Source organism: Falco peregrinus, chromosome 9, assembly GCF_023634155.1.
Source record: "Falco peregrinus isolate bFalPer1 chromosome 9, bFalPer1.pri, whole genome shotgun sequence".
Classification (NCBI taxonomy): Eukaryota; Metazoa; Chordata; class Aves; order Falconiformes; family Falconidae; genus Falco; species Falco peregrinus.
In genome coordinates this window covers 27035061-27060059 of record NC_073729.1, presented here as the reverse complement: position 1 = coordinate 27060059, position 24999 = coordinate 27035061, and the positions used below count along the sequence as shown (strand labels likewise).

General features: G+C 42.8%; 2 protein-coding genes across 6 annotated transcripts; one reads left to right on the top strand and one right to left on the bottom strand.

Annotated features, from left to right (window-relative positions):
- Positions 1-900: 900 nt before the first annotated feature.
- Positions 901-6452, bottom strand: PPP1R3D (protein phosphatase 1 regulatory subunit 3D). Its single transcript, XM_055813997.1, has one exon. It carries the CDS (start codon positions 5562-5564, stop codon positions 4641-4643), a length of 924 nt encoding a protein of 307 aa, XP_055669972.1. The 5' UTR covers positions 5565-6452; the 3' UTR covers positions 901-4640.
- A 60-nt stretch (positions 6453-6512) lies between these two features.
- Positions 6513-13780, top strand: FAM217B (family with sequence similarity 217 member B). 5 transcript variants are annotated; one of them, XM_055813996.1, is made up of 5 exons: positions 6513-6571; positions 7558-7763; positions 8938-9049; positions 9151-9236; positions 9636-13780. In XM_055813996.1, the coding sequence occupies exons 2-5, from the start codon at positions 7669-7671 to the stop codon at positions 10825-10827; spliced, it is 1485 nt and encodes a 494-aa protein (XP_055669971.1). In that variant the 5' UTR covers positions 6513-6571; positions 7558-7668; the 3' UTR covers positions 10828-13780. The 5 variants fall into 5 exon arrangements, with proteins under 5 accessions (XP_055669971.1, XP_027651691.1, XP_027651689.1 ...); XM_027795890.2 differs by lacking the exon at positions 6513-6571 and having other exon boundaries at positions 6590-7758; positions 8944-9049; XM_027795888.2 differs by lacking the exon at positions 6513-6571 and having other exon boundaries at positions 6590-7763; positions 8944-9049.
- The last annotated feature ends 11219 nt before the right edge of the window (positions 13781-24999 follow it).

The following is a 24999-nucleotide window of genomic DNA, read 5'->3' as shown; positions in this document are numbered from 1 at the left end:
TCTAAAAGCACTCTCCTTTATAGGTCTACATGCATATATTTATAACACGTAATTGGTATACTTTGTAATAGAAATTGACATTGACATTCTGAAGCAACTTAGTGTAATATAGACATCCCATACATTTAAATTGTGATTTGCAATAATCGTCTTTCCCCTAAACAACTTTGATAATGCAGTGTTGAGGTTATTAACACTGATTAAAAAGTAATTGGTAATATATATCTTCTAGTTAAATGTCTCCGATTTTGCTTTAGAAGAAACCTGGCAACAGTTTATTCACATCTTGAACTGTATCAAATAAATACTTGACACTGCTGGAGATGCATTTCAAGACAAATCAGTTACTGCAGAGATGGACATCTCAACATACCATGTGTAGCCAGATACATTTTTGAGAAACCTTTGAGTGAAAAGAACATGGTTTGGGAGGATAGACTGCAGCAATGAAAACTGAAAGAACAAATGCAAGATAGAATAACACAACTGTGGGGCTCAGAAATTAACGTGTCAAGTACAGTCTAGCACAGCTTTGGAAAGTGCTGTTAGAAAACCCCTTTCTCTTCTTCTCCAAGAAACCATATTAGAATCAGTTGGCAGTGTTGGTTTGTTTGTTTGTTTGTTTTCCCCAATGTTGTATCTTAATCCTGCAGGTGCTGCTTGTGCAGAACTCTTGATGTGAAATGGAAGCAAATTCCATGTAAGAAGTGGCAGCCTGATCATTTTTGCAGCTGTATAGACTAACCACTGTATTTTTATCAAGTGCTGTTCATTTTCTAGCAACTTGAACTCACCTTACTTTCCCGAGTATGTTGCTCTGGAAGTAACAATTCAGCACTAAGTTGCTTCATGAATTTTCTTAAACATTAACAGGAGTACATACCATTGACAAAACCAACATAAAATTATGAAAAGCTTTTATTACAGTCTTTTGTATTACAATAGCCATAGTTTTATTACTGTTTTTTTAAATGAATTAAGCACTTTGCAACCATACAACTCTCCACTAAAACAAAATGACCTTTTGTCTAATGTATGTGCTTTACTGATACACTGTGTAATGTACTTTATTCTCGAGAAGACATTTCATCAGGAAAGACAACACCTATTCATTTACATGGATTCCATATGTATTTTTTAAAAACATGCTTGAAAGAACCTTGAAACTGTGGACTGCTCATTCATTTATTGCATCACTATAATAAATACAAGTTTTTAAAAGTGCATTATATGGCAAATAACCCTTGTGAGGAATTCACTTTTACAAAATCCTCATTATAACAGAAGTGCTCACTTTGAACACAGTGCAAGCAGTCAAATTGTCCTGAGAATTTATAACGGTGGTCATAAGCTTATCTTCACGACTTATTACCACTACTTAATGGCTTAATCCCCTTTTTGTCACCTAGAATCACTACTGAATGTGACAGGAAAACGTTAAGTGCAAATTTCATCTTACATGTGACAGATGCCAGTACTCGTGTGAATGTTTTAACAGCTTAACCCAGAGATCACCCACAGGTCCATTACGAGGAAGGCCTGCTTGACCCACAGTCAGCCACAACAGCTGCTTTAGTAACAGCTACTGTCAATTATTCTCCAGCAGTGCAAGACAAGCAAAGACAAAAGGCAAACTTGGAATAATACTTCAGTATTCAAGATTTTGCACATGCAAATACCCTGAGGGGTTGTGGAAGGAAGACAATACAAGCCAAACTCACATCACTGAGACATTCATTTCTCACCTCTCTCCTACACTGTATACATGACGTTAACCTTTAAACTGACAGCCTCAGCTTTACATAATCTATCCCGGCCTGCAACACCACTCAGATTTGACATTTGCTGGCACATGACAAAGTCCCTCCCAGAAGACAGCAACAGCACCTTTCTGCCAGGAAGCCAAGTACTGTGTTGGGCTCCAGCAATGTCCATTGTAAACCAGTGTCAAATACCAGTCTGGTAACAATAGGATTTTTTATGGTGTGCTGAAAGGTGAAGCCTTGGTTTTGCTGATGGAAGAAATACAGTAGTTTGGGAGGGGAACAATATTTTAAAATAGTGCAAGTTATTCAGCACAAGTGCTTCTGTGCATGTGTGTTTGTCTTCTTTTTACTTTGCTGACGAGTACATAAAACTTTGCTTATATGGACTTTAACAATACTAGATAAAAATTAATGAAATTCCTTAAGTGAGTGTTTCACAAAAGTAAGGGTATGCAATTTCAATTCACGCCAAGAAAGATTCTTCTGCAGTCACTGAAGGTGTGTTTCAGCTCATCTAACTTGATACCTACAGACTGGCATAATTTGGCACAATCTGCACGAATGCTGAGAATTTCAGTATGGCAGAACTAGTCCTGCAGCGTTCTCTCTGCACTCAGCAGAGATGATGCAGTGTTTCACACCGCAGGTAGTCTGCTAACCGTAGGAAAAACATCTCCATTGACTATGAAGACTCTATGTTGACTAGTTCAGATATATTATGTCCTGTATTGTCATATGTCATTTAACCATAAGAAGCCCACCAGAGGAGGCAATAAAGCCTTACAATTAATCAGGCAGTGCCCCTTCTTACAGAGCTCTCATTTTTTGTGCCATATGAGGAAGACTAGTCTTCCAGTTCCCTGCATTGATTTTTCTAGGAGACAAGAGCTGCTGCTACATTGGCAATGGTCACTCCTCTAACCCAGATACAGAAAGTAAAGCAGGCGGATTGAAAGGAGACAGCACTCTTTGTAGCTGGCAATCGCACCTCAGCCTCACCTACTCCTTCAAAACAATTTCAACTTCGTTCAACCTCAACAGTACTCCAATACAAAGTTAAAGGAAACTACACGGTCAGTTCTCAGTGGTTTCAAACAGGATTGAATTTTCTCAGTACTCTGCAAGAGGTGCTCTGCAGCTCACAGAATCATTAATGATTTCCGTTCCTTTGAAAGCCAAAGACTAATGGAACGAGGCAGCTTCTTCACTTGAAACCCCAGCTTTGCTAAATGGGTATCACAAATAAGGAGTAACATTAAGTTGCCAGACACATGAATTTTCTTGGGGTTTCTGCACTTCCAGAAATACTAGGCTTTTTTGATTGATATATACTTGGCTGTGGGTTGCTTACAATGGTGATTTTAAGAACAACTCGTGATTTTGATGCATAAGCAGCAATCCAAAATAAGATGCCCAGGTAAGTGGCCTGATTTTCACGGTATAGGCCTAAAAAGCAGCTCTTCCAATACATCCAATCAGCCAGTTTTGAAAATTTATGCTACACATATAAAGCTAAACTTTCCATGCACTTATGAATATGTATGAAAAAAATAATGGAGAATATTTTACTTGTTAGATTTAAGCCTGTTGCCAATCTTAAATCACACTAAAACCACAAAATTAAAGTAGTAGAGCAAGAAGCATGGGCAGACTGCACTTAGTGTTACTGTGCTCTCCCTGCTGCAGAAGGGATTCTGTTTATGGGTCTAAGTATCAGTTTACCAGTAAAACCATGATTTTGCTTTTACCATGAACTTTTCTTGGAGTTCAACTGGTTTATAATGAGAAGTAGTTGATTAAAGAATTCAAACATACTACTGCAGTAGCACTGGGACGCTGGGGAACAGGGAGTCATCGTTCAGGGTTCTGGCATGCTATTCCAGGGCTCTGTAACCAGCTCCTTGTACTGTCTATTTATTTGTTTTTTAAATAAATGTATCTATCTCATATCAATGTCTTGATTTATATGTTTACCAGTAACAGTGGTAAAGTCATTAGCATTGATACAGTGCTTCGAGATCTTCAATTGCAATTGCAACACAGATGCAAAACTGCTCTAGTTTCCCTTAGGAAAAACAGGTGCACAAGGAAAGGACAATTCCTGTACCACTACCCAGAGAAAAAGCCTACTTGTGCATCACCTCAAAAAGATGAGAACTTCCCCGTGAAGATCTGCCTTACACACACTTCAGTAACAATCATTCCTGCTGCCTATTGCAAACACTGGAGATTAAAAAAAAAAAAAAAAAAAGTGCCTTTTCTTAAGGGAAACGGGGCTGATGGCACATTTTCATGTATGTTCTGCTTGTAATAACATTTAATTTCTAACTCAAATATTAAAGGAAACATTTAACGTGATTACAGTCCTAGGTTTTGTATATATATATATAAATACAAGCACTCCCCACAGTGTCTGCCATCTAAATTATGCATAAATGGAATAGTGCCCAGACTTAGTGAGATAATATAAACAAAATTAGAAACGCAACCAGTAAAGCCACACTGTCCATTTAGGAAACAACCACAAATATTCTATGCAACCTAGAACATTCCTAGCAACATGAAAGGTCCTGTTTTTCTCTCAGGTAGTCTGACAGCATCCCCTGGAATCATCCTGCAACAGCTCATATACACTACAAGAAATCACATGAGCTTCCAGCAGATGTAACTCAATACACATTTTGGCCCTTTTTACTTTCTGAAAGGTTTAGAACAGTTTGTTCGGGTCATTGGCTACTTCGCTACCCTGGAACACTTTGGCAGGTTTGGCAGGTTTCAAAAAGGGAGACTGCTGCCATGGGAGCAGAGAGCCATGCCAAGGAAGAGAGGGCCACCGAGACTACTGACGAGCTGCTCTGCGTCCACATCCTTGGCTCAGATGAAGTGGATCCAGCTCTCCTCACATTCCCTAGGCATCTTAAGGGGGTGAATCCGGCAGGTTAAAATGTAGTTTTTGCCTCTGTTGTTATCCCAGTACTCCTGGCCGTTGACTTGGTACCTTGCTGCAAACTGGACTACAGAGCACAGCTGAAGGAGGAAAGGAGGCACAGGGAGAAAGAAAGTGAAAACATCAACCTGATCTTGCCCGTTTTTCTCAGGGATGCTACTGCGCCAATGAGCACACACTTCATGGAGGCTTTTCCACTGGTTAAAGGTGTATCGCACAGATACTTGCTTCTCAAAAGCAATATTGCGAACCTGGATGGTGCCACTGAGCCCCAGATCTGAGCTGGTCACTCGTTCGAGACACACCTGTTGCTCCTGAAGTCGGGAGGAGAAATCCATACTGTCCGCAGGCTGCTGGAAGTCGGGGACCAAGCACTGCATAGAAAACTCCAAGTCTGAGCTACTGCACCAGAGGTCTGAGTTTATGGAGAGCCTGGAAAGGACATGCAAGGGGATCGATGGATCCTCCCCTGTCTGGAAGACTTTCACTTCAGTAAGCTCCAAGCCCAAAGCATCAGCGAATCTCACCCGGTTTATACGACTCTGGCATCCGGGAACTTGACACTGTGCTGCTGCTCGCTTCCTTCTTTCGGGTGATGTAGGCAAAGATCTGGCTCGGCGGCGGATGATAGGCCGTAGCGCGGGATCGCAGCTGGAGGAAGTGCTGCTCTGAAGCTTACTTGGCTGGGGGCCCCCCTCGGCCAGGGTGCTGCTCCAAAGGGCCTTGCTGCTACTTGTGTGGACTGCTGGGGGCTGCTGCTGCCCGCGTCCCCGTGCTTCTTCAGCTCGTAACATGTTCTGATAGAGGTCAGAGAGGTAGCTGGGATTCCTCTGAGGACCACGTACCTCCATTCTTAACCGATGACAAAAAACCCAGCGTTAACACTGCAGGTAACAGTGAGCACCGCCTCTCTGAAGCTTGTAACTTGGGAATGGCGGCTACCGACAGTAAGTATTGGAGGTTACGGCACTGGATGCAGCCAGAATCAACGCAGCCGTCCGGAGGAAGGGCAGAAACCAGGAAGCTCTCACCGTAGGTGGAAGTGACCCAGCGGCCAGCGCACTGTGTGGGGGATGAAGGCGGGCTCACTGGCTGGCGGACCCACTGCTCAGGCTGGAAAGGGATTCAAGGCTGTCACCGTTGATGCTGGAGGACCTGAAGCTCTCGCACAGGCTGCAGACCGACTGGAGGCTGTCGTGCTGGGCCAGGGAGGACTCGAGGCTGTCGGAGAGGCGGCTCGACGCCGCGGGGTTGCTGTGGCACGTCCCGGAGCACCCTCGGCCCGGGCAGGCGGCGAGCGGGCCCTGCAGACTGTCCTCGCCGGCGCCGAGCGACGCCGAGCCGCTGCCGCAGCAGGGGCACTCCAGGCTGTCACACTGGATGCTGGGCGACTCGCGGGGGCTGCCGCTGCTGGGGAGCGCTTGCAGGCTGTCGGGCGGCAGCGAGCCGGAGCCCAGCCCGGGGCTGCTGCAGGGGCTGGCCGGGGCGCGGGGGCTCTCGGGCGGGTCCGCGGGGGCGGGCTCGGGACTGTGGCCGGGGACGGAGGGCTCGGCGGCCGGGGCCTCTACCGGCCACATCCCCCGGGCAGCGCCCCTCCGCCCCGCGGCGGGGCCCGGCCCGGCCCAGCGATGGCCGCAGGCACGGCGGGACCGGCGACGGCGCCGTCCCTGCCCGTCCCAGCCCCGCGGCGGCGCCCGCCGCCCCCTGCCCCCACCGCGGCGCATGCGCGGGGCCGCCTCCGCCCGCCCCTACCCCGAGCCCAGCGAGCCGCGCGGCCTGTGCGCGCCGCCTGCGCGCTCCCGCCTGCGCGCTCCCGCCTGGCGCCGCTGCCCTCCGCCTGCCCTGAGGCGCCCGGCAGGTACGGGGCAGGGGCCGGGGGCGGCGGGGGGAAGGCGAGGCGAGGCAGCAGGTGCGCGGGGGCGGTGTGTTACATACCGCGCTGCCTTCCGCTCGCTGTCCGTGCGGAGCGCGGCGCCGGCCAGCGGCAGGAACTGCTGGCGCATCCCGGGAGGGAGCGGAGCGGGGCCCGGCCCGGGCAGAGCCGCCGCCGGCCGGGGCCCGGAGCGCAGCGTGAGGGGCCGTTGTGCCGGCCCCGGACCCCGCCGGAGCGGGCGCCCCCTCGACCCGGGATGCGGAGCGGGGCGGGCTGGGTTTGGGCGCGCAGCGGCGGACGCGCGCGGGCGGGGGCAGGGGCGCGCACGCGCCGCGCTGCGGGAGCGCAGTTTCTGGAAAAATGCTACGAATTCAGCTCTGAGCATTTTTAGTAGGAATGCACGAGTACCGAGAGGTCTGCTTTGGAAAAAGAAAAAAATCGGGAGTGTTTGGTACAAAATCAGCGCGAACGTGGGAAGCGCGCGTTTTCCGGCAGGCACAGGCAGCGGCCCGGAGGCGGCGGCTCCGCACCCGGCCGGGGGAGGGGGGAGCGGGGCACCCGCCGCCCGTGGGTGATGCTCGGCTCCGGCCAGCGCGCGTGGTGCTGCGCAGGGGGAGCGAACTGCTGAGGGCTCATCCCACGGAAACGCGGCGCTGCCAGCTGCTGCCTTTCGGGTTTCCCTGTACGTTCCCACCACTGTCTTTTTTTCCCAAACCTCACGGCCGGAGCTCGGTGGCTTGCGGCGCCCATGGGCTGCCGGGGCCGCCGTGCCGCGCCGGGACCAGCCCCGGGACGGGGCCGCGGCTCCCCCCGGCACCGGCAGGGCGGGGGGTGCTGGCTCCCACGGCGCGGGTGCTGGGCGGGGGCAGTGCTGTCCGGGGCGCGTCAGCGGCCGGTGATGGGTATCTTGCTGCTTTACAACCCGGTTCTGTGGGGAGGGGTCACGCGGTGTTTGTTCACTGCATCCCTAGGCCGTGGCGATGCCCGTGTTTGATGCTCTCTGTCGGGCGAACCTGAAAGACTGGAGTCGTTTGAAGACCATGTAAAAGTCAAGCTGCGGATACCGTCTAAAAAGGGTAGTAATGGGACCGGGCATTCAGGAATATCCTTTACTGCTGCACAGAGAGACACGGAAAAAGGAAAGCCAAACCAATGAAAACCACAAAGGAATGGTAAAGTAAGGAAATTATCTTCTCTCTTTCTAGTTACAGAAATCTGTAGATACTGCAGATTAGTCAGTAAGGGCATGGCTGTCCTGTTCAGATTGTCACCCTTTCCCGAGCTGCAGCAACAGAAGTGATGGTGCAGTATGATCATGCAGGTCACAGCGAGAGATGTGACTGCATCGGTGCTGGAGGCACAAGACTTACTTACATTGTTTCATAAGCATGAAAACATAATCATGTTTTTTAAAAGAAAATCTGACTATTCTGACATAAAAACTGTGAACAAGATGTACGGTCTGACAAATTAAACACACTGCAATCAAACCAGTTTAAACTAGGAGGACATGGTTTGCTTATTTCTGTTCTAAAATGAATTTTCAAGCTTTCCTTTTTAAAATCAGTAAAATTTCTTGTTTGTAAAACGAACACTGTTTCCTAATTCGTACAGAATACACTGATGTAATGGTCCTGTGTGCTTACACAGGAATGTATGATTTAATTGAAGAAATCTTCAAGCTGTCCAAATCAGTAATGCCATTACTTTTGCTGCATGTGAGTTTTTCTTCTGATTTTTCCACAACCCCATTACAACATGAAATGGTGAATTTTGTTTGTGCCTTTGTTGTGAAACAGTTTGTATTAACACCTGAGAATAGACTGTATGCATCCTGCTCACTTCCGCTCCTTAGCATCATAGGAATAATCCTTTACTTGTTGTTGAGACTATGCAGATGAGAAAGGCAAGCAAGATTTGGCTTGCAGTGGCCTTCGTATTGTACTTTATAATTAGTTTTGTTAAATTGCTGTAGGACCGTGTGCCAGGTATTACAGAAATTAGTAGTTAAATAAGTAGTCTGTAATATTAACTATTTATTATCCCCAAAGTAATTTTGGGATCCTCTGATAGAGGATCTTCTATAAAAGGGCTAAGTTATATTATTATATCATCTGGTTGAATTACTCACTTTTGCATTAGTAGTATTAAAAATACAGTAGTGCGTTATTAGTATAATAAATAGAAAGTGACCATGGCATAGTTCTGATGAACTTCAAGTCTTAAGAAGATTTGCAGTCAACTCTTGCTCTTTCTTAAACTGAATTGCACTCTAAACTTTGATTGTATTTCTATTCTGACGACCACATATGTTGCTATTTATATGTGATACTCTGTTTAATTCTTGCTAGTTACAGTAATGGAAAAAGCCATCCAAGCACCAAAGGACTAAATAAACCAATTTCTCATGTGAAGTCTTCTTCTGGAAGATTAGGAAAAAATATATCAAGTGCCATTGAAAAGGTAAATAATTGGGGTTTTTTGTTTATTTTGTTTACAGAAAAAGGGCACGCACTTTATGTCAGCTTCTTAATAATGTCACATACTTTTTCACATCTTTTCAGGTTTCCTGTAACACTCAAGATGGTAACCAACCAAGTATTTTTAAGAAGGGAAAAAACCAGCTAGATGACAATACTCAGTCAAAAAGGTAGTTTTATGTTAAGATTATTTGTTTAATTTGTGGTCATTTCAAACTGGTATGTAAAATGCTTGTGATGAAATCATGGCTTCTGTGTTTTGCCTTTGACTTCACTGGCCCCAGGATTCAGCATTTATGAGGACAACAAATTTAAGTTATCAATATGAAAACTCACTATCCTGCCTTAGTGAGTTCTCAAGCAAAATCAGAATAAATCAAAAACTCAGTAGTAGGCAGTGTTACGTCTGCCAGCAAATAATAATTTTTACCTCATTACCAAGTTTCCATGCCAATTTTAACTTCATTCATGTAGATCCCTGTCCTTGAAGGGGGTAGCAAGACCTTTGTAGACTGATGTTCCAAAGACATTAATCATTCTAATAGGATACGATCTTTCTTTTTATTTAGGATCACAGGTATTTGCACATCACTGCACAGAGTACAAGGACCAAAGAGGAGTCTCCCAGAAAGAAGGCAAAATGAACCTCTTCTGCACAGGATCCCTCCTAGCGTAAAGGGCAGCACACAAGGTAGCTTCTGTAGGGTTAAAGATGTCCCAATGCATCATTTTTATTGCAGTAAAAAAGAACAGTTGGAAAAGAATCATGAAGATCACATTGCTGAGGGTGGTCCATGCACTTCTAAATGGCAAGAAGCATCTGTAGATGAAATGTTTCTGGATTTTGAGTCGGTACAAATTATTAAAGAAGATGCTGAAGATGATAGTGCCAGTGACCTTTCTGATTCAGAAAGGATTCCCATTCTCCCATCTCCCTGCACACCGCCAGAACTCATTCTCAGAGCTGAAGAAATTGATCCAGTTTGTTTGGAACGTGTCCCTGATATGGGTTTTAAAGAATCAGAATATTACTACCCGGACTTCCTCCCACCCCCTTTCAACTCATGGGACTTGAAGCAACTGGCCATCTTTGTTAATGTAGAGGGTAAAACCGAATTTCGACCAAAGCCAACAGGATTCCTTGAGAAATACATTGATCGCCTTTTGCAGCTGGAATGGCTGCAAATGCAGACTGTGCAGAACGAGAAAGGAAAGGCAGCCAAAGCCAGGCCACAGACTGCTCCTGGCTCCATCCGTACCCTAAAAAGCCCTGGCAAAAGCAAACCATTACTCAGTCCTTTGCCTAGCAAGCAAGTGGTTCCCCAAGAAGGTGTTACAAAGCTGCCCAGAAGCTATTTGGGTCACAAGGGAAGTTCACTCTGTGAAGAAAGTCACCAGTTGTATTCTCATCCAGGTCCCTTGAAACTTTCTGAGAGAATGGGATGTGCAGTGTCTTCTCAGAGGCCATCTGGTGAAGTAAGGAGCGAACTGAAAAAAACCCCAACTGCAAAGCAACAGCTTTTCAACATGCAGCCTGCTGAGAACAATTCTAAAATTCAAAGCATGGGTAATATCAGACCCCCTAAGCAAACCCCAGTATTTCATGGTTCAGCTGCTCCCATCAAAGGCTTAAAAACATACACATGCACAAATCCAAAGAAAAATGGCAATGCCAACAATTACGTTCCTCCTAAAAAACCAACAGGGGACAGGAAAATAAAAACAAATGGCATAAAGCAAATGTCACACAAATTCAAGTGAAGAAAAAATTAATTAGTAAATATTGATGCTTCTTGACCTCTAGAAAGCATCTGGCCAATGCAGAAGGGTCGTGTTTTCTTCATAGGAAGATCCTAGGAAAATACGTTCTTGATGCATGGTTCTAAGTCAGCACTGTTCATCTCGATATATTTGATCTTAAGCCAGCAAGGCCAGCAGGAAATCTTTTACCTGAAGGCAAGTGTCTTCCATTGGTCTTTCCTCAAAAACATTTACAATGCTTAATGAAGATAAGGACAGCAGAGTATGAAAGTTCAGAGAAATACATAATTATAATATGTCCTCCTGTTTGTACCAGTTGAAGTCCCTTGAAGTCTGTGGTGTTTCTTATGGTTACCTTGGTGTGGTTGAGTGAATAGAATCCATGCTCTTTTTCTTGAACAGATATGCTATTTTGCGAGACAGGTGTGATGGTGGTGTTTTCTGATGGAAAAGGCCTCCACTGTTTTTATAAAATAATGGCGCGTGCTTATCTATGCAAAGGCAATCTGATTCTTCACAGAAGATGATTAATTGGAATTTTTTTTGATGAATTAGATACTATTTTTTGATAAGAAGAAGAATGGAGATAATGCTATGAAATATTTTAATGCAGAAAGGATTCTTTTTAAGACAAATAATTATTAGGGAGCACACAGCTTCAATAGTGACCGACTAAGAAAATGGAATGCATATTTTTATACCCAGAAACCTTCACTGTGTTTACAGACAGCTTTTTCTTGAAGTTCAGTAAGCCTCGATGCTTTTTGTTGTTTAGAGGAAATGACCAGATTTCAAATTGCACACGGATATATATGACTAACGCAAAATGAGGGTATTACTAGAGACTCCGGGGCCTAATTTACAGAACTTGTAGCTTCTCAAAACATAAAAAATAGACTTTTAGAGGATGGATTTAAAGGCAATTACTGTAAGTTCAAGTAAAGATATATTTTGATATGAAAGATACCTATTTTCAGTCACCCAAGATGACTATTACTTATTCCGTGGTCCAGTCTACTTCAGTTAGCTTGCAATTGTTTCAAAGTTTAGTGAAGCGATGCGGGGAAATACCCTGCAGAAAGAAACTGTGCAGCCAGGACTGGGTCCTGTCCTGGGACCCTCTGTTTTCTCTTGTGTCTGTGAGATACAAGAGAATGTGAAGGATAGGTCAGTGAGTGTTCAGGTGTCAGTTCATCATCAATCACAGCAGCTGGGGACGTGATCTTGTTAAGATAAAAATCTAGAGAATGTTTTGTACTTTAAAGTGAAATACTGAGCAGCACTAACTTCCTCCTCAGCCATCATCACAGTGAACTGTTCACGAGAAGTGAGCTGAGGTCTGGTGGACCAGATTTTACAGGTGGATTCTTCACATTGTGACAGAAAATGAAAAAGTAGCAAATACTAAAGAGTACATTATGTATATAGTTAAATTGCACTTCTCTTGTTGATCTCATCTTAGTTTTAAAGATGCTTAGCTGTTTCTATTCTTTCATTGTGCCTACTGGATCTTCAGCTTTGTAAAATTTCAAAGCATGGATTTATATGTAGTTTAAAATGTGAGACGATTAATAAATGTAGTAATAAACTGGTGTATTTTACAGTACATACAAACATTGCTCAGGAATAGTTTAAGAAATATTTTTAGTGTTTTTTTTCCTAGTCTACTGGAGACCAAATGTGAAATTTTAAATTGATAAAGGAAACATATAATATACGGTATTATAGTTCCATATTCAGTATTTGTGAAGTTACAGTTAAAATGAATTGTAGTTGCATGTACATTCAGCTCTATGCAATTAAAGTGAAGCTTAATCAGACATGCTCGAAGATCAAATAAATTGGCTGTGTCAGAGATGTGAAAGGTAGGCGATGGAATTCAACACCAGCAGCTGCAGAAGACCAGCACATTCTATTGTTGCCATTTCATCCGTTTTGTTCTGGACTCAATATGTATTTCAGCTTTTTTTAGATGAAAGGTTCTTACATCCAGTGCTAGAATTTCAGGCTCTGGCCAAATTCTACAAACCTTTATTAGTCAAGTTTGCCTGAATCACGTTAACAGTATGAAAGTTAGTAGGACTGCTTTTGCCAATAAGCACTACTTTAGCACACCATTTTGGTACACTATTTTAGTGCACTATTACAAGCACGAAAAGCAAGGTGAGCAGGACCAAGCCAATGATCAATTGAACAACAGGTTTTTGAAACAAATTGTGTTAGATGCAGTAATTAGTTCAGCGTGTTATTACAGCACTGAATATTAGTGTATGCTAAATTTTCCTCTGAGATGTTACTCTATACTGACGCTTTCCTAGGGTTATAAGGAAGGTAGATACAGGCCCATTTTGCATGATCACTTCTTAAAGAGTAAACAGTGTTTCAGTCAGCTTTGAAAAGAGCAAAGGGGATTGGCACTGAGCAAAGTTTTTTTCGCAAAAGATAGAGGAAAGTTTTGGTTTAATGTAGTGCCTGTGATCTGGTGGACATCAATCTGTTGTTGGAGACTCAAAAGTTAAACAGGTGGAGATGGTGGTGCCACTTAAATTAAGTCTGAGTACTTGTTCATCATTAAGCTTTGGCTGTGATCTGACTGATAAGTTTGTTTCGTATGATAATCGCACAAGTAATTTTCGCTCGTTGAGTTGGTACTTATTACTTGTCTTTGTTCACATACAGAAATAGAGTTTCTGTGTATACCTCATCAAACAGCCCTTGGCATCAGCAGACTTGTAAGGGTTGGATCTTATTCCTGCAGCACTTTTGCTTCCAGTTCAACTTGACAATGTTCTGGGCCTATAGATAAAAAGAGCTCCTTTTACGAAGAGGACTATGGTTTATTTTTCCCTCATTTTGTATTGATGGATATTGTCTTCTGAAGCACTTCTGAATATAGCAGAAAAGTTTATTCCATGAAATACATTCAGTTTGGAATTAAAATACTTCCCCAGCAGTGTTGTGTGTGGCTATTTATATTTTCCCCTGTGTTTAGCAGAATGATCGTACGTGTGTGTAAGCCTAGCATTGGCGATGCTTCTTGAAGTTTACTGTAATGTGACATACTTAAATAGAGTGATATATATTTTGTCTAGATAATTTAAAGGTTTAATGTTCTGCAGTACTACCTACAGAACAAATATGCTCAGGTTGCATTTTAAATAAATAGTCAGATTCTACTTCGGTTATACTAGTATAAACTTTGAATAACTGTTGTTTTCAGTGAAATTACCCTGTACAAAGATGTGAAGAAACAGGTTTACTCCCATATGTATAAACTTTTCCATAGTAATGCTAAACTGCATTTTAAATGCATAGCACAAAGAATTTAAAACAATATTTGTTTTCTCTTGACATACTTACTTTTTCTCCATTACTTGCATCTCTGCAGTGAAATGTGGTCAGTTAGAGTTTTACCTTCCCTGCACCTCCTTGCACCCTGTGGTAGCTTTCAGTTACGTACAGCAGGTGTGAAGTTTCCTCACCATGCCTTCGGCTCCCCATTCTGTTCGCAGTACAGGTATCGAGCTGCTGCCATTACTCCGAATTTGTGCTCCATAGAGGGGTTATCATTGCGTGAGCAATGCATGCTATTCTGGGAAGAGGGGCTTCACATCTTCCTCGAGGAAGACTCAAATCAATCCATACTGCTGGTTCAGTACCCTCAGTCCTGGGGTGGCCGCTTGTTAAGGCTGATGAGGTAGACCCTGTTTTTCTTTCCAAATGAGAGATTACGTTTGCTGGTACAAATTCGTGGTCCTGGAGTGACAGTGCTTCTCACGGAGGCAAAAAGGCTCAGCGGTATTGGTTCTGAGAGCTGAGTTTAGAGCAGGTGGGTTGCCAGAAGCAGGGAGCTGTCACCTCCCACTGCGGCCCCTCTCCCAGGGGGCTGGGGCCACAGCTGCCCCCCTGCAGCCTCGTGCTGCCAGTGCCAGTGCCCCTCTGTGCATGCTGCTGCCCGCGCCCAGCGGGATGGAGCAGGGCTGTAACGCGCACAGGGTGGTGACGCTTCTTCATTTCATGGGACTAAACTGTTGTCTTTGACTCCAGAGTGCTTAATTACACCATAATCCCATTATTGCTTTGGCCTTGCTGGGTTTCATTTACGGTTGTTCGAGGTAACTTTATCTTGTATTTGCTATTTAAAGGATCTTGTTAGAAGTTTTGAGAGTATTTTGACAGACCTTTTTTTTAGTCAGTATGCAATACCTTTTTTTTGAGCTGATACAGTTGGAATTTCCGCAGTATGAAATTGCTTACATTGTACTATTTTTTGCCTTATTTTAAAGGTATTGAGCCTTTGTTGCTCCCATTGGCATTAGTGGGTTTTCTTCTGAAAAATTATTAAACAGACCACTCTGTCTGGGAAGGCTGGAACTCGACTGAGAATTTGCAGCCAGCTTTTGATGTTGGTAATCATGTATTCTTATTTACTTGAACTTTTTGTGGATATTTTTGCTAGTAATTTCATTGGAAAGTGATCTTGTAATTCAAAGTTACTGTATATTTACTACATTAAAAGTGAGATACTACCTATTTCTTACTCAGTTGTATTTTTTTTCATTATCTACAAGGCAGCAGCTCTGAATTTTTCTTGTAGAAAATTTCTTTACTGCAGTGTAGGATAGAGCTTGTAGCTCAGCGTATCTCAGCTGTATTGCTGCTAATGGCCAGGTTAGGTAGTTAAAGCTGTATGATTATTTCTATGCCACGCAGCAATCACTTCTGTAATGGCTGTGTTAATATATGAAATATAATACATGAATATAATCATATATATATGAAATCATCAGGAAAAACTTACTTCATCATATTCGTACCTTTCTGTTTAAAGGCAATAATCAGTGAATTTCACATCCTCTGTTACAATCCCTAGGACACCGAATGGTCACAGAATGAGAGTTGGAACACAGAATGGACACTAAGAATAGGATCCAAAGAACAGCAGAGATGTGTGGGTAGATGCTTGCAGAGAACCCCATTCTCACATTGCTAGTATAGGTGGATAAAGTATGTTTAACTTCATTTCACACACGGGGTGTTCATATGTTCAGCTGAGACTAATCAAGATGAAAATGAAGGGAGAGAGATTCAGAGGGAAGAAAATTATATTTCTCATTGCTGAAAATACCTTTGCTTTGCCATTTTTGTAATTTTATATGAAGCATTGGAAAATTGTGTGTGATATCTCACAGAGAATTTTACAATCAGAACATTCCTGCTGTTTGAGGTTTTCCTGATGTCTAAACCATCCCATCCTTTGCTGCTGTTAAGCCTGTTACTGTTATTTTGTCCTGTTAAAGATGGAATCTTGGAAGGTCATCTGCTTGCCTTTCTCCACACGCTCACTGTTACTTAAATGAAAGAGAGGCTTTTTTGACATGATGATTCTGTGATCTATTGCTTTTCTTCTTCCCTGAACAGAAGAACAGTTCCTCCCTAAGTCTTCCTTTCACAATTTCCAGAACACTAAACTAATTACTTTCCAGTTCTAAACAAGAATAAACCTCCTTGTGTCCATAAAAGCAATACAGGAGAATGGAAAATGCTGTAAAAATAGTTTTCACAGAAGCCAGGACTTTTCCCCACTCTCTGTCACTCAGTCTTCTTTTTACATGGTTTTTACAAGTCTTAATTTTTCATTACCTGCTTCTTTATGCAGCTTTATTTAAAATGTATTTTTCACAAGCTCTGGGTGGGAAGTTCAGCTTCGGGTATGTAAGTTCATGCTTGCCTGGTGGTTTTGGGGTTGGACAGGACAGTCTGGTGTTTATACCCCTTGTCAAGTTAGCTTTTACAAAACTTGTTCTTGGTTCAAAACGATATAAAAGTAGTGCTGCTGGGTGTGGCAGATAAAAATAGCTCCCATTAAATAAAAAGTTACATGTTTGCATTTTTTCCAAACAACCGTGAAGTTACTAAGAAATGGCATTTCCAAGTAACCGTTAAGGAAAGCTGCATGTTTTCTTCTAGCTGTGGAAGGGTCATAAAACTGCAGGAGTGGCACGTTTGGTTTGTGCAATGCTGGAAGTGGCAGGTGCAGACGGACTGAAAAAGCCACCGCAGGAGGGATGGAGCTTGGCCTTCAGTCACTGCAGTTTTCAAGAAACAACACTCCACTACTATTTTTTTAATTGTCTGATGAGAGGCAGCAGCTGCGGGGGCGGGGGGGGGGGGTACCAGCTGGAGGGGGTACCAGCTGGGATGCCACGCTTCCAGTGCACACACAGCCCAGCCTGGCCCCACTGCCACCGCCACTGTCCTAGCATAGGGGTCTCACAGGGGGCTGCCAGGAGCCAGCCTGCCGCTACCCCAGCTAGGGACAGCAGGGTGGTGACCCCTGCCCAGTGTTGGCCTGGCTGGGTTGCTGACCCCCCCCCTGTAACAAGGTGGTGTTTCCACGAGTGTTTCTGTGGGGTTCATGCCCGGGGCTGGAAGGGGTATGGTCTGAGCCATCGCTGTGCAGGAGCAGTGTGGGTGCACAGTTAAAGCTTCCAATACAATTAAAAGTGGCTACACCTACATGGAGGGCAAAGCAGCTCGTTCAGGGGGTCCAGCAGAGCTGAACCTGGAACAAAACCAATAAATACTATGTGCAAGTGCTGAGTTAAAGCCTTGCTTACTGTTGTTATGTGACAGAGGTTTTCCCTGTGTGATTTACAGCTTTACAGAGTAGCTCTAAGGCATTACTGGTGAACCCCCATTGCCCGTCAGGTTTATAACCACGGCACATTGGTAAGTATTTTGTTTCTATAGGAAAAGGTCATGGGGTAAAGGCCCGACCTTCACCCAGGTCTGTGCAGGCAGAGCTCTGTCTCATCTGTGAATTGCCACTGGAAGCGTTTGGTGGCACGAGCCATGCAAGCACAAGCTTCCCCCATGGAAGCAGTGAGAACTGGGAGGATGTGTGCAAGTTACCTGTGAGTTAACAGCAGTTTGAGTAGTCACACCCCTTCACAGTGAAAGATTTCAAGTATAAAGCAGTGTTTGAAGCTGGTGCAGGAAGCTTGTGCTTATAAAAGGTCAAATCCTGCTGATTAGGATGCAGTCACCATTCTCAACAGTTTATTTTACTTATCTGGATTAGAGGCTTTGGTCCAGTGTTCATCTGGTGAATCAGCTATGTTTGGAACACTCAGGGTCACATGACAGGGTCTCTGAGAGCCTGAAATACTCCCCCGATAACTTTTTTCCAGTAGTAGGTCTATGTCCTGTCAATACCAGACAACTGAAGGGCCACTAGACACAGAGAGACAGGTGAATACTGTAAAAGCTGGAGGTACTTGGTTTGAGAAAAGCCGTAGAGATAATACCACGGACTGTTACATGCAGTGTTTGCATGTTTCTGGGGCTGGCATCACCTGACCAGAGAAATTAGTACCTGTGCTCTCACGCCAGTTCATTTGGAATGAGATGAGATTGGAATGAAATTGCAATGAGATTGGAATGAAACCCTGCAGAGTTTCCAGGGTTAGATACAATTTAATACAGAGCTGTCAAAACTGGATTGATATGATTCTGTGAAGCCGAATTCCTCCTAGATGGTATTTCAAACTTTTCTACTTAACCACACTTCTCACAATCATCGTTTTCCCCCCCACAAGTTTACTGCTGCCAACAATTTTTCTCATGAAATTGAAAATCTCAACTTAAGACAAGCCATCCAAAAGAAGACTATTCAGGTTTGTAGTCAATATTCTATAACGGATACACAACTGTTAAATGTAAACTATGACACTAAATTCACTGCAGCCAATACTGGGTAGGTTCCTATCAGTTAGGCAGTCCACATACAGCATACAAAATGACCTGGATTATCAGCACCACTGATGTTCAAGAGGAGGACAAAGGACCATTCCCAAAACATGCTGGACAGGTACAACCTTTTAGTAAAATTTCTTCTTGAACCTCAGTAAGGTATTTATCACCGCAGATTGTACAATAAAATGCCAAAGGCAGGAGAGGGCAAGAACTGTGCATCAAACAGCAGCTTGTGAAAAAGCACAACACTTATTTGTTCAAAGTTCTCTTATTTACACAGAGTTGGGTAGAATTGTGCGGTGTGGGGGTATGCTGCTCCTTCCTACAGGAACTGCAGGCATACTCGGGGGAAAGACTATAGAGTGGGAGAGTAAGAAAGTCATTGCACAGGGCTGTGCACCTGCCCATGGTGCAAAGAGAAGCAATACTGCAGCCAAGACAGCTGTTAAGTTGGCTGAGACCAAGCCAAGAAAGGCCCCATCTGCAAAGAGAAGGCATGAAGAGAATTGGTCTATAGTCTTTACATTTCTGTTCTGTCTTCCCTACTCTTTTGCTACTTCTCTTCTCAAAAGCTGTTCCGTAACAGATCATTTAGTATATCAATGGACCCAGGGTAGATGAATCTCCAGAGACTGGATTGTTTCCTATAGAAGATGATGCAAATGGATGTGTATTGTACATCATACCATTGACAAAGACCCCAACTTATCAGGTAACACACTTTAAAAAATACTTACAACTGTTGGCAAATATGAATTGCTTTCTCATCGCTAAATGCTTCACAAGAATGAGACAAACCTATAAAAATTTTAAGTATGTATTTTTATGACCTCCTTTTCTTATTTCAAACCTCTAAATAAATGCTAAGATGATTGTCTCAGCAGAGACCAATAGGTAACTTCCACATCACTATTGATTGTAAATCTTTGTGGCATGTTTAGACTTCTACAAATATCTGTACACTTCTTTTCTATCTTCTTTTTGGTATGACCTTTGACAATAATTTAAAAAATGAAAAGGTTGTCCTGAAATCCAAGTATATTACAGCCATAGTTGCCAGAACACTGAGTTGTAAACACATAAACTCCTAATTAAGAGAATGGAAGCAAATAGTTATGCATTACAAAAAAAGAGATGATACTGGATGAGCTGCAGAGCTGTATTCCTGTAACTTTACGTAAGAGTAAGCATATGCTTCTCCTTAAAAGCAGAAAAGTGTGCATAAGCAGTAAGCATAATGAAAGAAATGTGATAACAAGTGTATGAATGAAATATGTGAGTGTGGGTTTGTTTTCCTCTTGCAAAAAATATTCAGTTGTGGTCTCCTTATGTTTATTCTGTGATGATTTCTATTTGTGTCTCTGTGGACTAACTGTATCAAATTGATAGTTACTGTTCAATGTGGCTTTCTGTGCAAGGTCTTGCCTTCCATAATGAAAAGATAAATTTTGGAGAGCTTTCTGTTCCCCCTCACTAGACACATGGCTGTTCCAGGGCAGATGCTCTGGGCTTGGTAGAAATAAATGTAACAAAGGAGAATTTAGTATTCAGAATTGAATCTCCTGCACATTCATGGATATGGAGCACAAACATCATAGAATTGCAGCTAGAGAAAACTGAATGTATAAATACTTCAGAATTGGGAAGCACCTGTGAAAGCATGCTTTTGTCTGACCCCAAGGATATTTGTGTGTTTTGTATTAGGTAGTCATTTCAAATAACCCAACTCTAGCTCCAGGTGATGATTTTGTTTAAAAGTATTGTTTAATGCACAGGTTGACTATTATGAATCTACTACTTTTGAAAGGTGAAATAATGACTTAGTGATGCAACTTGAAGCCAAATGCTAGCCAAATATGACTGAAGCAGCTCCAAAATAGGATTCTTTTTTTGTTCCATTCTGATATCTAAATGATAATATTCATTCCACTCTGATACCTGTGTTGCTACTCATTTAGGTACATTTCCATACTGTATACAGACCAACTGTGAACTGTTGGATCGCTCTTTATTTTGCAAGAAAAATGTTAAAGATATTCATGGCAATGCACTAGAGTTTCCCAAGGAGGAATACAGCATTACAGTAAGAGAGAACTGCAGCAAAGGTTTCTGAATTCGCTCATTTGGAACCAGGCTGGGTACCCCATCAAACCACTGTGTTGAACCACACAGATCTATCTATTTACAGTGCCCGTCTCACCATTCCCTTTCTTCTTTCAACAGTTTCCAGTACTCTACTTTGCCAGTTTTATGTGCCAAGATTTCAAAGGAAAGCCATTGTTCTGCCTCAAGAAGTTGAAGAGACTTTTATCAGCTATAATGAAGAGAGCAGAATGTCTTTATTTCAAATAAGTGCAAAAGTATATACTCACGTTTACACCATGAGTGTTGTGTGGCTGAATCTGGTACTAGTCTATGTTTCCTCTGGTTTTGGTATTGCGCAAAATAAAGTCCTTTTTTGCCGCTAAGCATATCTGGGGAGTGGTGTTCTGCATGGCCTGGATAATGCTACTCTGGTGACAGACTGTTGTCACTCCTACTGTTTTTCAGTATCAGCAGGACCTTCCCAGGTGCCTCATCCTACTGATGAATCCAACAGATGAGGAGGCACATCATCTCTTGTCACACTGCGCATACAAGGGTCTTCAACAGGGAAGTAAATGAAAGTGGAAAAGGGGATTATCTGCAGAAGTGTGAATCTTCACAGCCTGGTTCAGATTCTTATTAATGCCACCCCTCTCCCTGTATGGAGGCTGAGCTGGATATGACAGATCACCTCTGTCTGCCACCTCTGTCTATGGAGGCTGGAAAAGAAGTGATTGCTGAGGTAACTGCCTCTTTCCTTATGTAAATGCCCTTTTTTATACCACAGAAATTGGTAATCCCAAGAATGAGGTTTGATATTAGTAATAGTGGGAAGAATGATGCAATATAGTTCAAATAGAAAATAAGTGTCAGTTGGAGATTCCACTGGGATTTAAAATACTGTTGACAACTTATTTTGTTCTAACAACTTTCAGTTTGAGACTGGCACTTTTTTTCGTTGGTCATTGTTCTAAATATTGGGAAGTGTAACTTCTTCCAAAATTCTTATTACAGTACCTGAATTAATATGCACAAGATTTTATTCAGTTCTTGGCATAAGTGAAATGAAACCATCATCCTTGAGATACCTATCAAAAACATGCTGGTCAACAGCTTCTACTTAACATACTGTAAAAGTGTGGACAGGATTTAGTAGTATTTTTATGACTATAGGATGTACTTCTGGGGGTTTGAAGGCTTTTGAGTTTGTTCTGTGGATTTTTGTACTGTATTCTTTAACAGATGCCTGTTTTTACTGTAAAGAATGCCTGAAAGAAATTCTGGTCTACATCAGTAGGTGACTGCCCATGTGTTCTGTTCATAAGTACGCAGGGATCACCAGGAGGCTCCAAGAACAATTTCTGTCTTACAGCAGGCAAAGAAAATGTAAAATATTCTTTTTATGTATGTGAGAACCCAATTCCCCAATCCTTAAGACCTTAGTTAGGAGCTAGGATTACCTGTGTGAGCAGACATTACAAAGTTCTGAGGTCATGTTTGGTGCCATTAATGAAAAGGATTCCAATAAATTTAGAGGGTGAAACATATTTAATTAATGGAGATTATGAAGGATGCCTGTAGTTGGTGACTCTACGTAGACATGGATTATATACTCATAACAAGAAACAGTCCCTGAACAGAATAAGCTGTGATGTAACTGGAGAAGACAGCCCAAGAGAAGTGGATGTAACAGAGAGAAAGATAATTGCATATATTTATATCTGAAAGAAATGTTAGTAGGTGACTTCATGCTGCGCAAATACGAGATACTATGTCTGTCTTCCAGGATGGCCTGCATGCTACTGATGCATTTTTTTTTTCCAGGTTTGACACCTCGATTGCACCATACGGGCAGTGGACAAAATACTGGGCCAGGTAAGAAATGAATGTTGAATCCTTCCTTTGTCAAGCTGGCTTGTAAGAATAGGAAAAAGAGCTTGCAAAACTGGAAAGCTGCTAGGGTTTCAGCTACTGTGTCAGCCCACATCTAAAAAGCATTACAATTGAAAGTGAGGGATATATCTGATGGGAAAACATTAAAGGCTCTTCCATGCTGAAAATTCCTTGTCTCCTAGGCTTCTCTCTGCCTCTCGCTGGTCACCCAGCAGTTATTGCAAGGCTGGGGCCTGTCACCTGTAACAAATTCTTCAGGATGGGGAACTGGGGCTAACATGCTTTCTGTTGCTGTGCAGGGTTAAAGTTTGGTTGCCTGCTCTTTCACTTCTGTGCTGTCAGGGAAATTCTAGTTTTTGCTGTGTCCTGTCTGGCCACTGCATGTTCACAGGCCTGTCCTCCATGCCTCCTTGGGCCAGACTGCATGCCTCCATGCAGTTTACTGGATAGCTGTCTGGTCCAGGACAGATCAAATGTTCTTTTCTGCCTCATTTGTACTCCGAGGGACATTCAGGCTCTGGTGCATATGCAGCTGAGAGCTTCAGTAAAACTTTTCCTTATCGGAGAAAGTCATACTTTTCACTGTAACCTCCTGGCTTACCTGCCTACTTTGCCTACCATGAATTCTTTTAATTTCCAAAAGGGCAGTAGGAGCTTCCATGATGACTTGCATTGTTTCTTCCCTTCTTTAGAAACTATATTACCAAAACACACTGGAAGATTGTGGGACCATCTATGAACCTTGCAGATAGGCTGAGGAAGGAGAACCAGAGCAAAATAGTTCCTGCTCTGTCTCCATTGGCAGTGAGGCCTTGGTTTTGAACACACTGGGCAAAGTTTTCTGCTCTGGAAGAAATCTGTCAGAAGTGATTTCCATCATGCAATTAATTTCAGAAGGCTGTGACTGCTTTACGGTGTTGCAAAGGCTTCTGGCAGAAGCACTGACAAATGCGGAAAAAAAGAACCATCTGCACTTGAAAGTGTTGCAGTATGTTTGCACAACGAGTACCTGCCTTTTTATTCTTGCTGCCTACACCGTTTCCATGCTTGCAGCCAAGAATGTGATGTGCCTGGAAGGTCCACTCTACCCTGCAGAGATGATGGAGTGATTTTGGCATATTCTGTGCAGAATTACACAAAAAAACCCCTGATATTAAGGATCCTCAATTTAATATGCAAAGGAAAAAAACAGATCGACTGGGCTAGAAATTCCAGTCGAAGTTCCATATGAAAATAAGGCAGTTTTGAACAGAGAAGGCAACCACCAGCTAGGCCAGTGATACAGTCCTTTCTCCGGTAAATGGTCTCTTTAAATGCAAAATTAACTTTAGTACAGTGCCATGTGGATCTGACTTGATGATCCGATCTTTTATTTCTCTATGACACTGAAACATCGAAGAAGAAGTGCACTTCTGTTCTTAGTGTGACAAACCATGTAATGACCGGAGAGGTCTGCACCCCCCTTGCCTTTCAGTAGAAAGCAGGCACTCACCTGGTGCTCGCATGCTTATGCTGGCATCTGGTGGCTGTTAGTACTATTACACCATTGCAAATACTATAGATGCTAAGGAATTGTTGACAGAGGGCAAGGTATGGTGATTCCTTTCGTCGAAATTACCTTCTCTAAATTAGCTGCAAGTGACCGTGATGACGAAATTCATGGGTTTCCTCGAGCACCACTGCTAAAACAGATGAAATGATAGAGGAAGGGTGATACCAATTTTTTCAATTCTCTGTATGGAAACCAGAGATGTGTTACTTTTAAGTTTTGTGGTTTGTACATGTCTGAATGTGTGCAGTTGACCTATGTTTATGATGGCTGTTGGTGTTACAATACATGAGTGAGGAAAAAATAGCTCAGAAGATAATGCTCTACCATTAGGTAAGTTATACATGCAGCAAGTGATGGGATTAGTCACAAATCTTAATTCTGTTCTATTACAATTCTGTGATAAGAGAAAAATGCTTTGCCTAAGGCAAGCACTAAGTCTGGTATCTATGACACTGTTCTTCTGTTTCAAAGTTTTCTTAAACGATAAATTACACTTTTGCTCAGATGCTATTAACTAATAATTCAAGGCTGGAAACTTCAGTCAAGTGTGATAAAAGAATTTGGCCGAGTAGCAGGCAGCTAAGTTTTCCTAAATGCCAGCAGCAAGATCTGTTTACACAGTAAATCACTACTCTGATAAACCGTTCTTAATTTATAATTCCAGATGGAAGACTTCATGTGTGCCAGTGATTTAGCAGCACTGCTGATAACCAAGATGATTTTTTTATTGCAAACTATAACCACATTGGTAAGAATAGAATTGTGCTGTGTTTTGCTATTTCTTCTGAAGATTATGCAAGATTAAAAATAGTAATGAATGTATTTTGTGTGTTTATTGTTCTTGTCAACTTGTGTTGGGCCTAGAGCACACCATGCTTACAAGC

Bases quoted from the DNA above. Each gene is read 5' to 3' on its own strand.
- FAM217B (XM_055813996.1), top strand. From the start codon at position 7,669: ATGGGACCGGGCATTCAGGAATATCCTTTACTGCTGCACAGAGAGACA. The intron at 7,764-8,937 runs GTAAGGAAATTA...AATTCTTGCTAG, and splicing joins AACCACAAAGGAATGGTAAA to TTACAGTAATGGAAAAAGCC. The intron at 9,050-9,150 runs GTAAATAATTGG...ACATCTTTTCAG, and splicing joins TATCAAGTGCCATTGAAAAG to GTTTCCTGTAACACTCAAGA.
- PPP1R3D (XM_055813997.1), bottom strand. From the start codon at position 5,564: ATGGAGGTACGTGGTCCTCAGAGGAATCCCAGCTACCTCTCTGACCTC.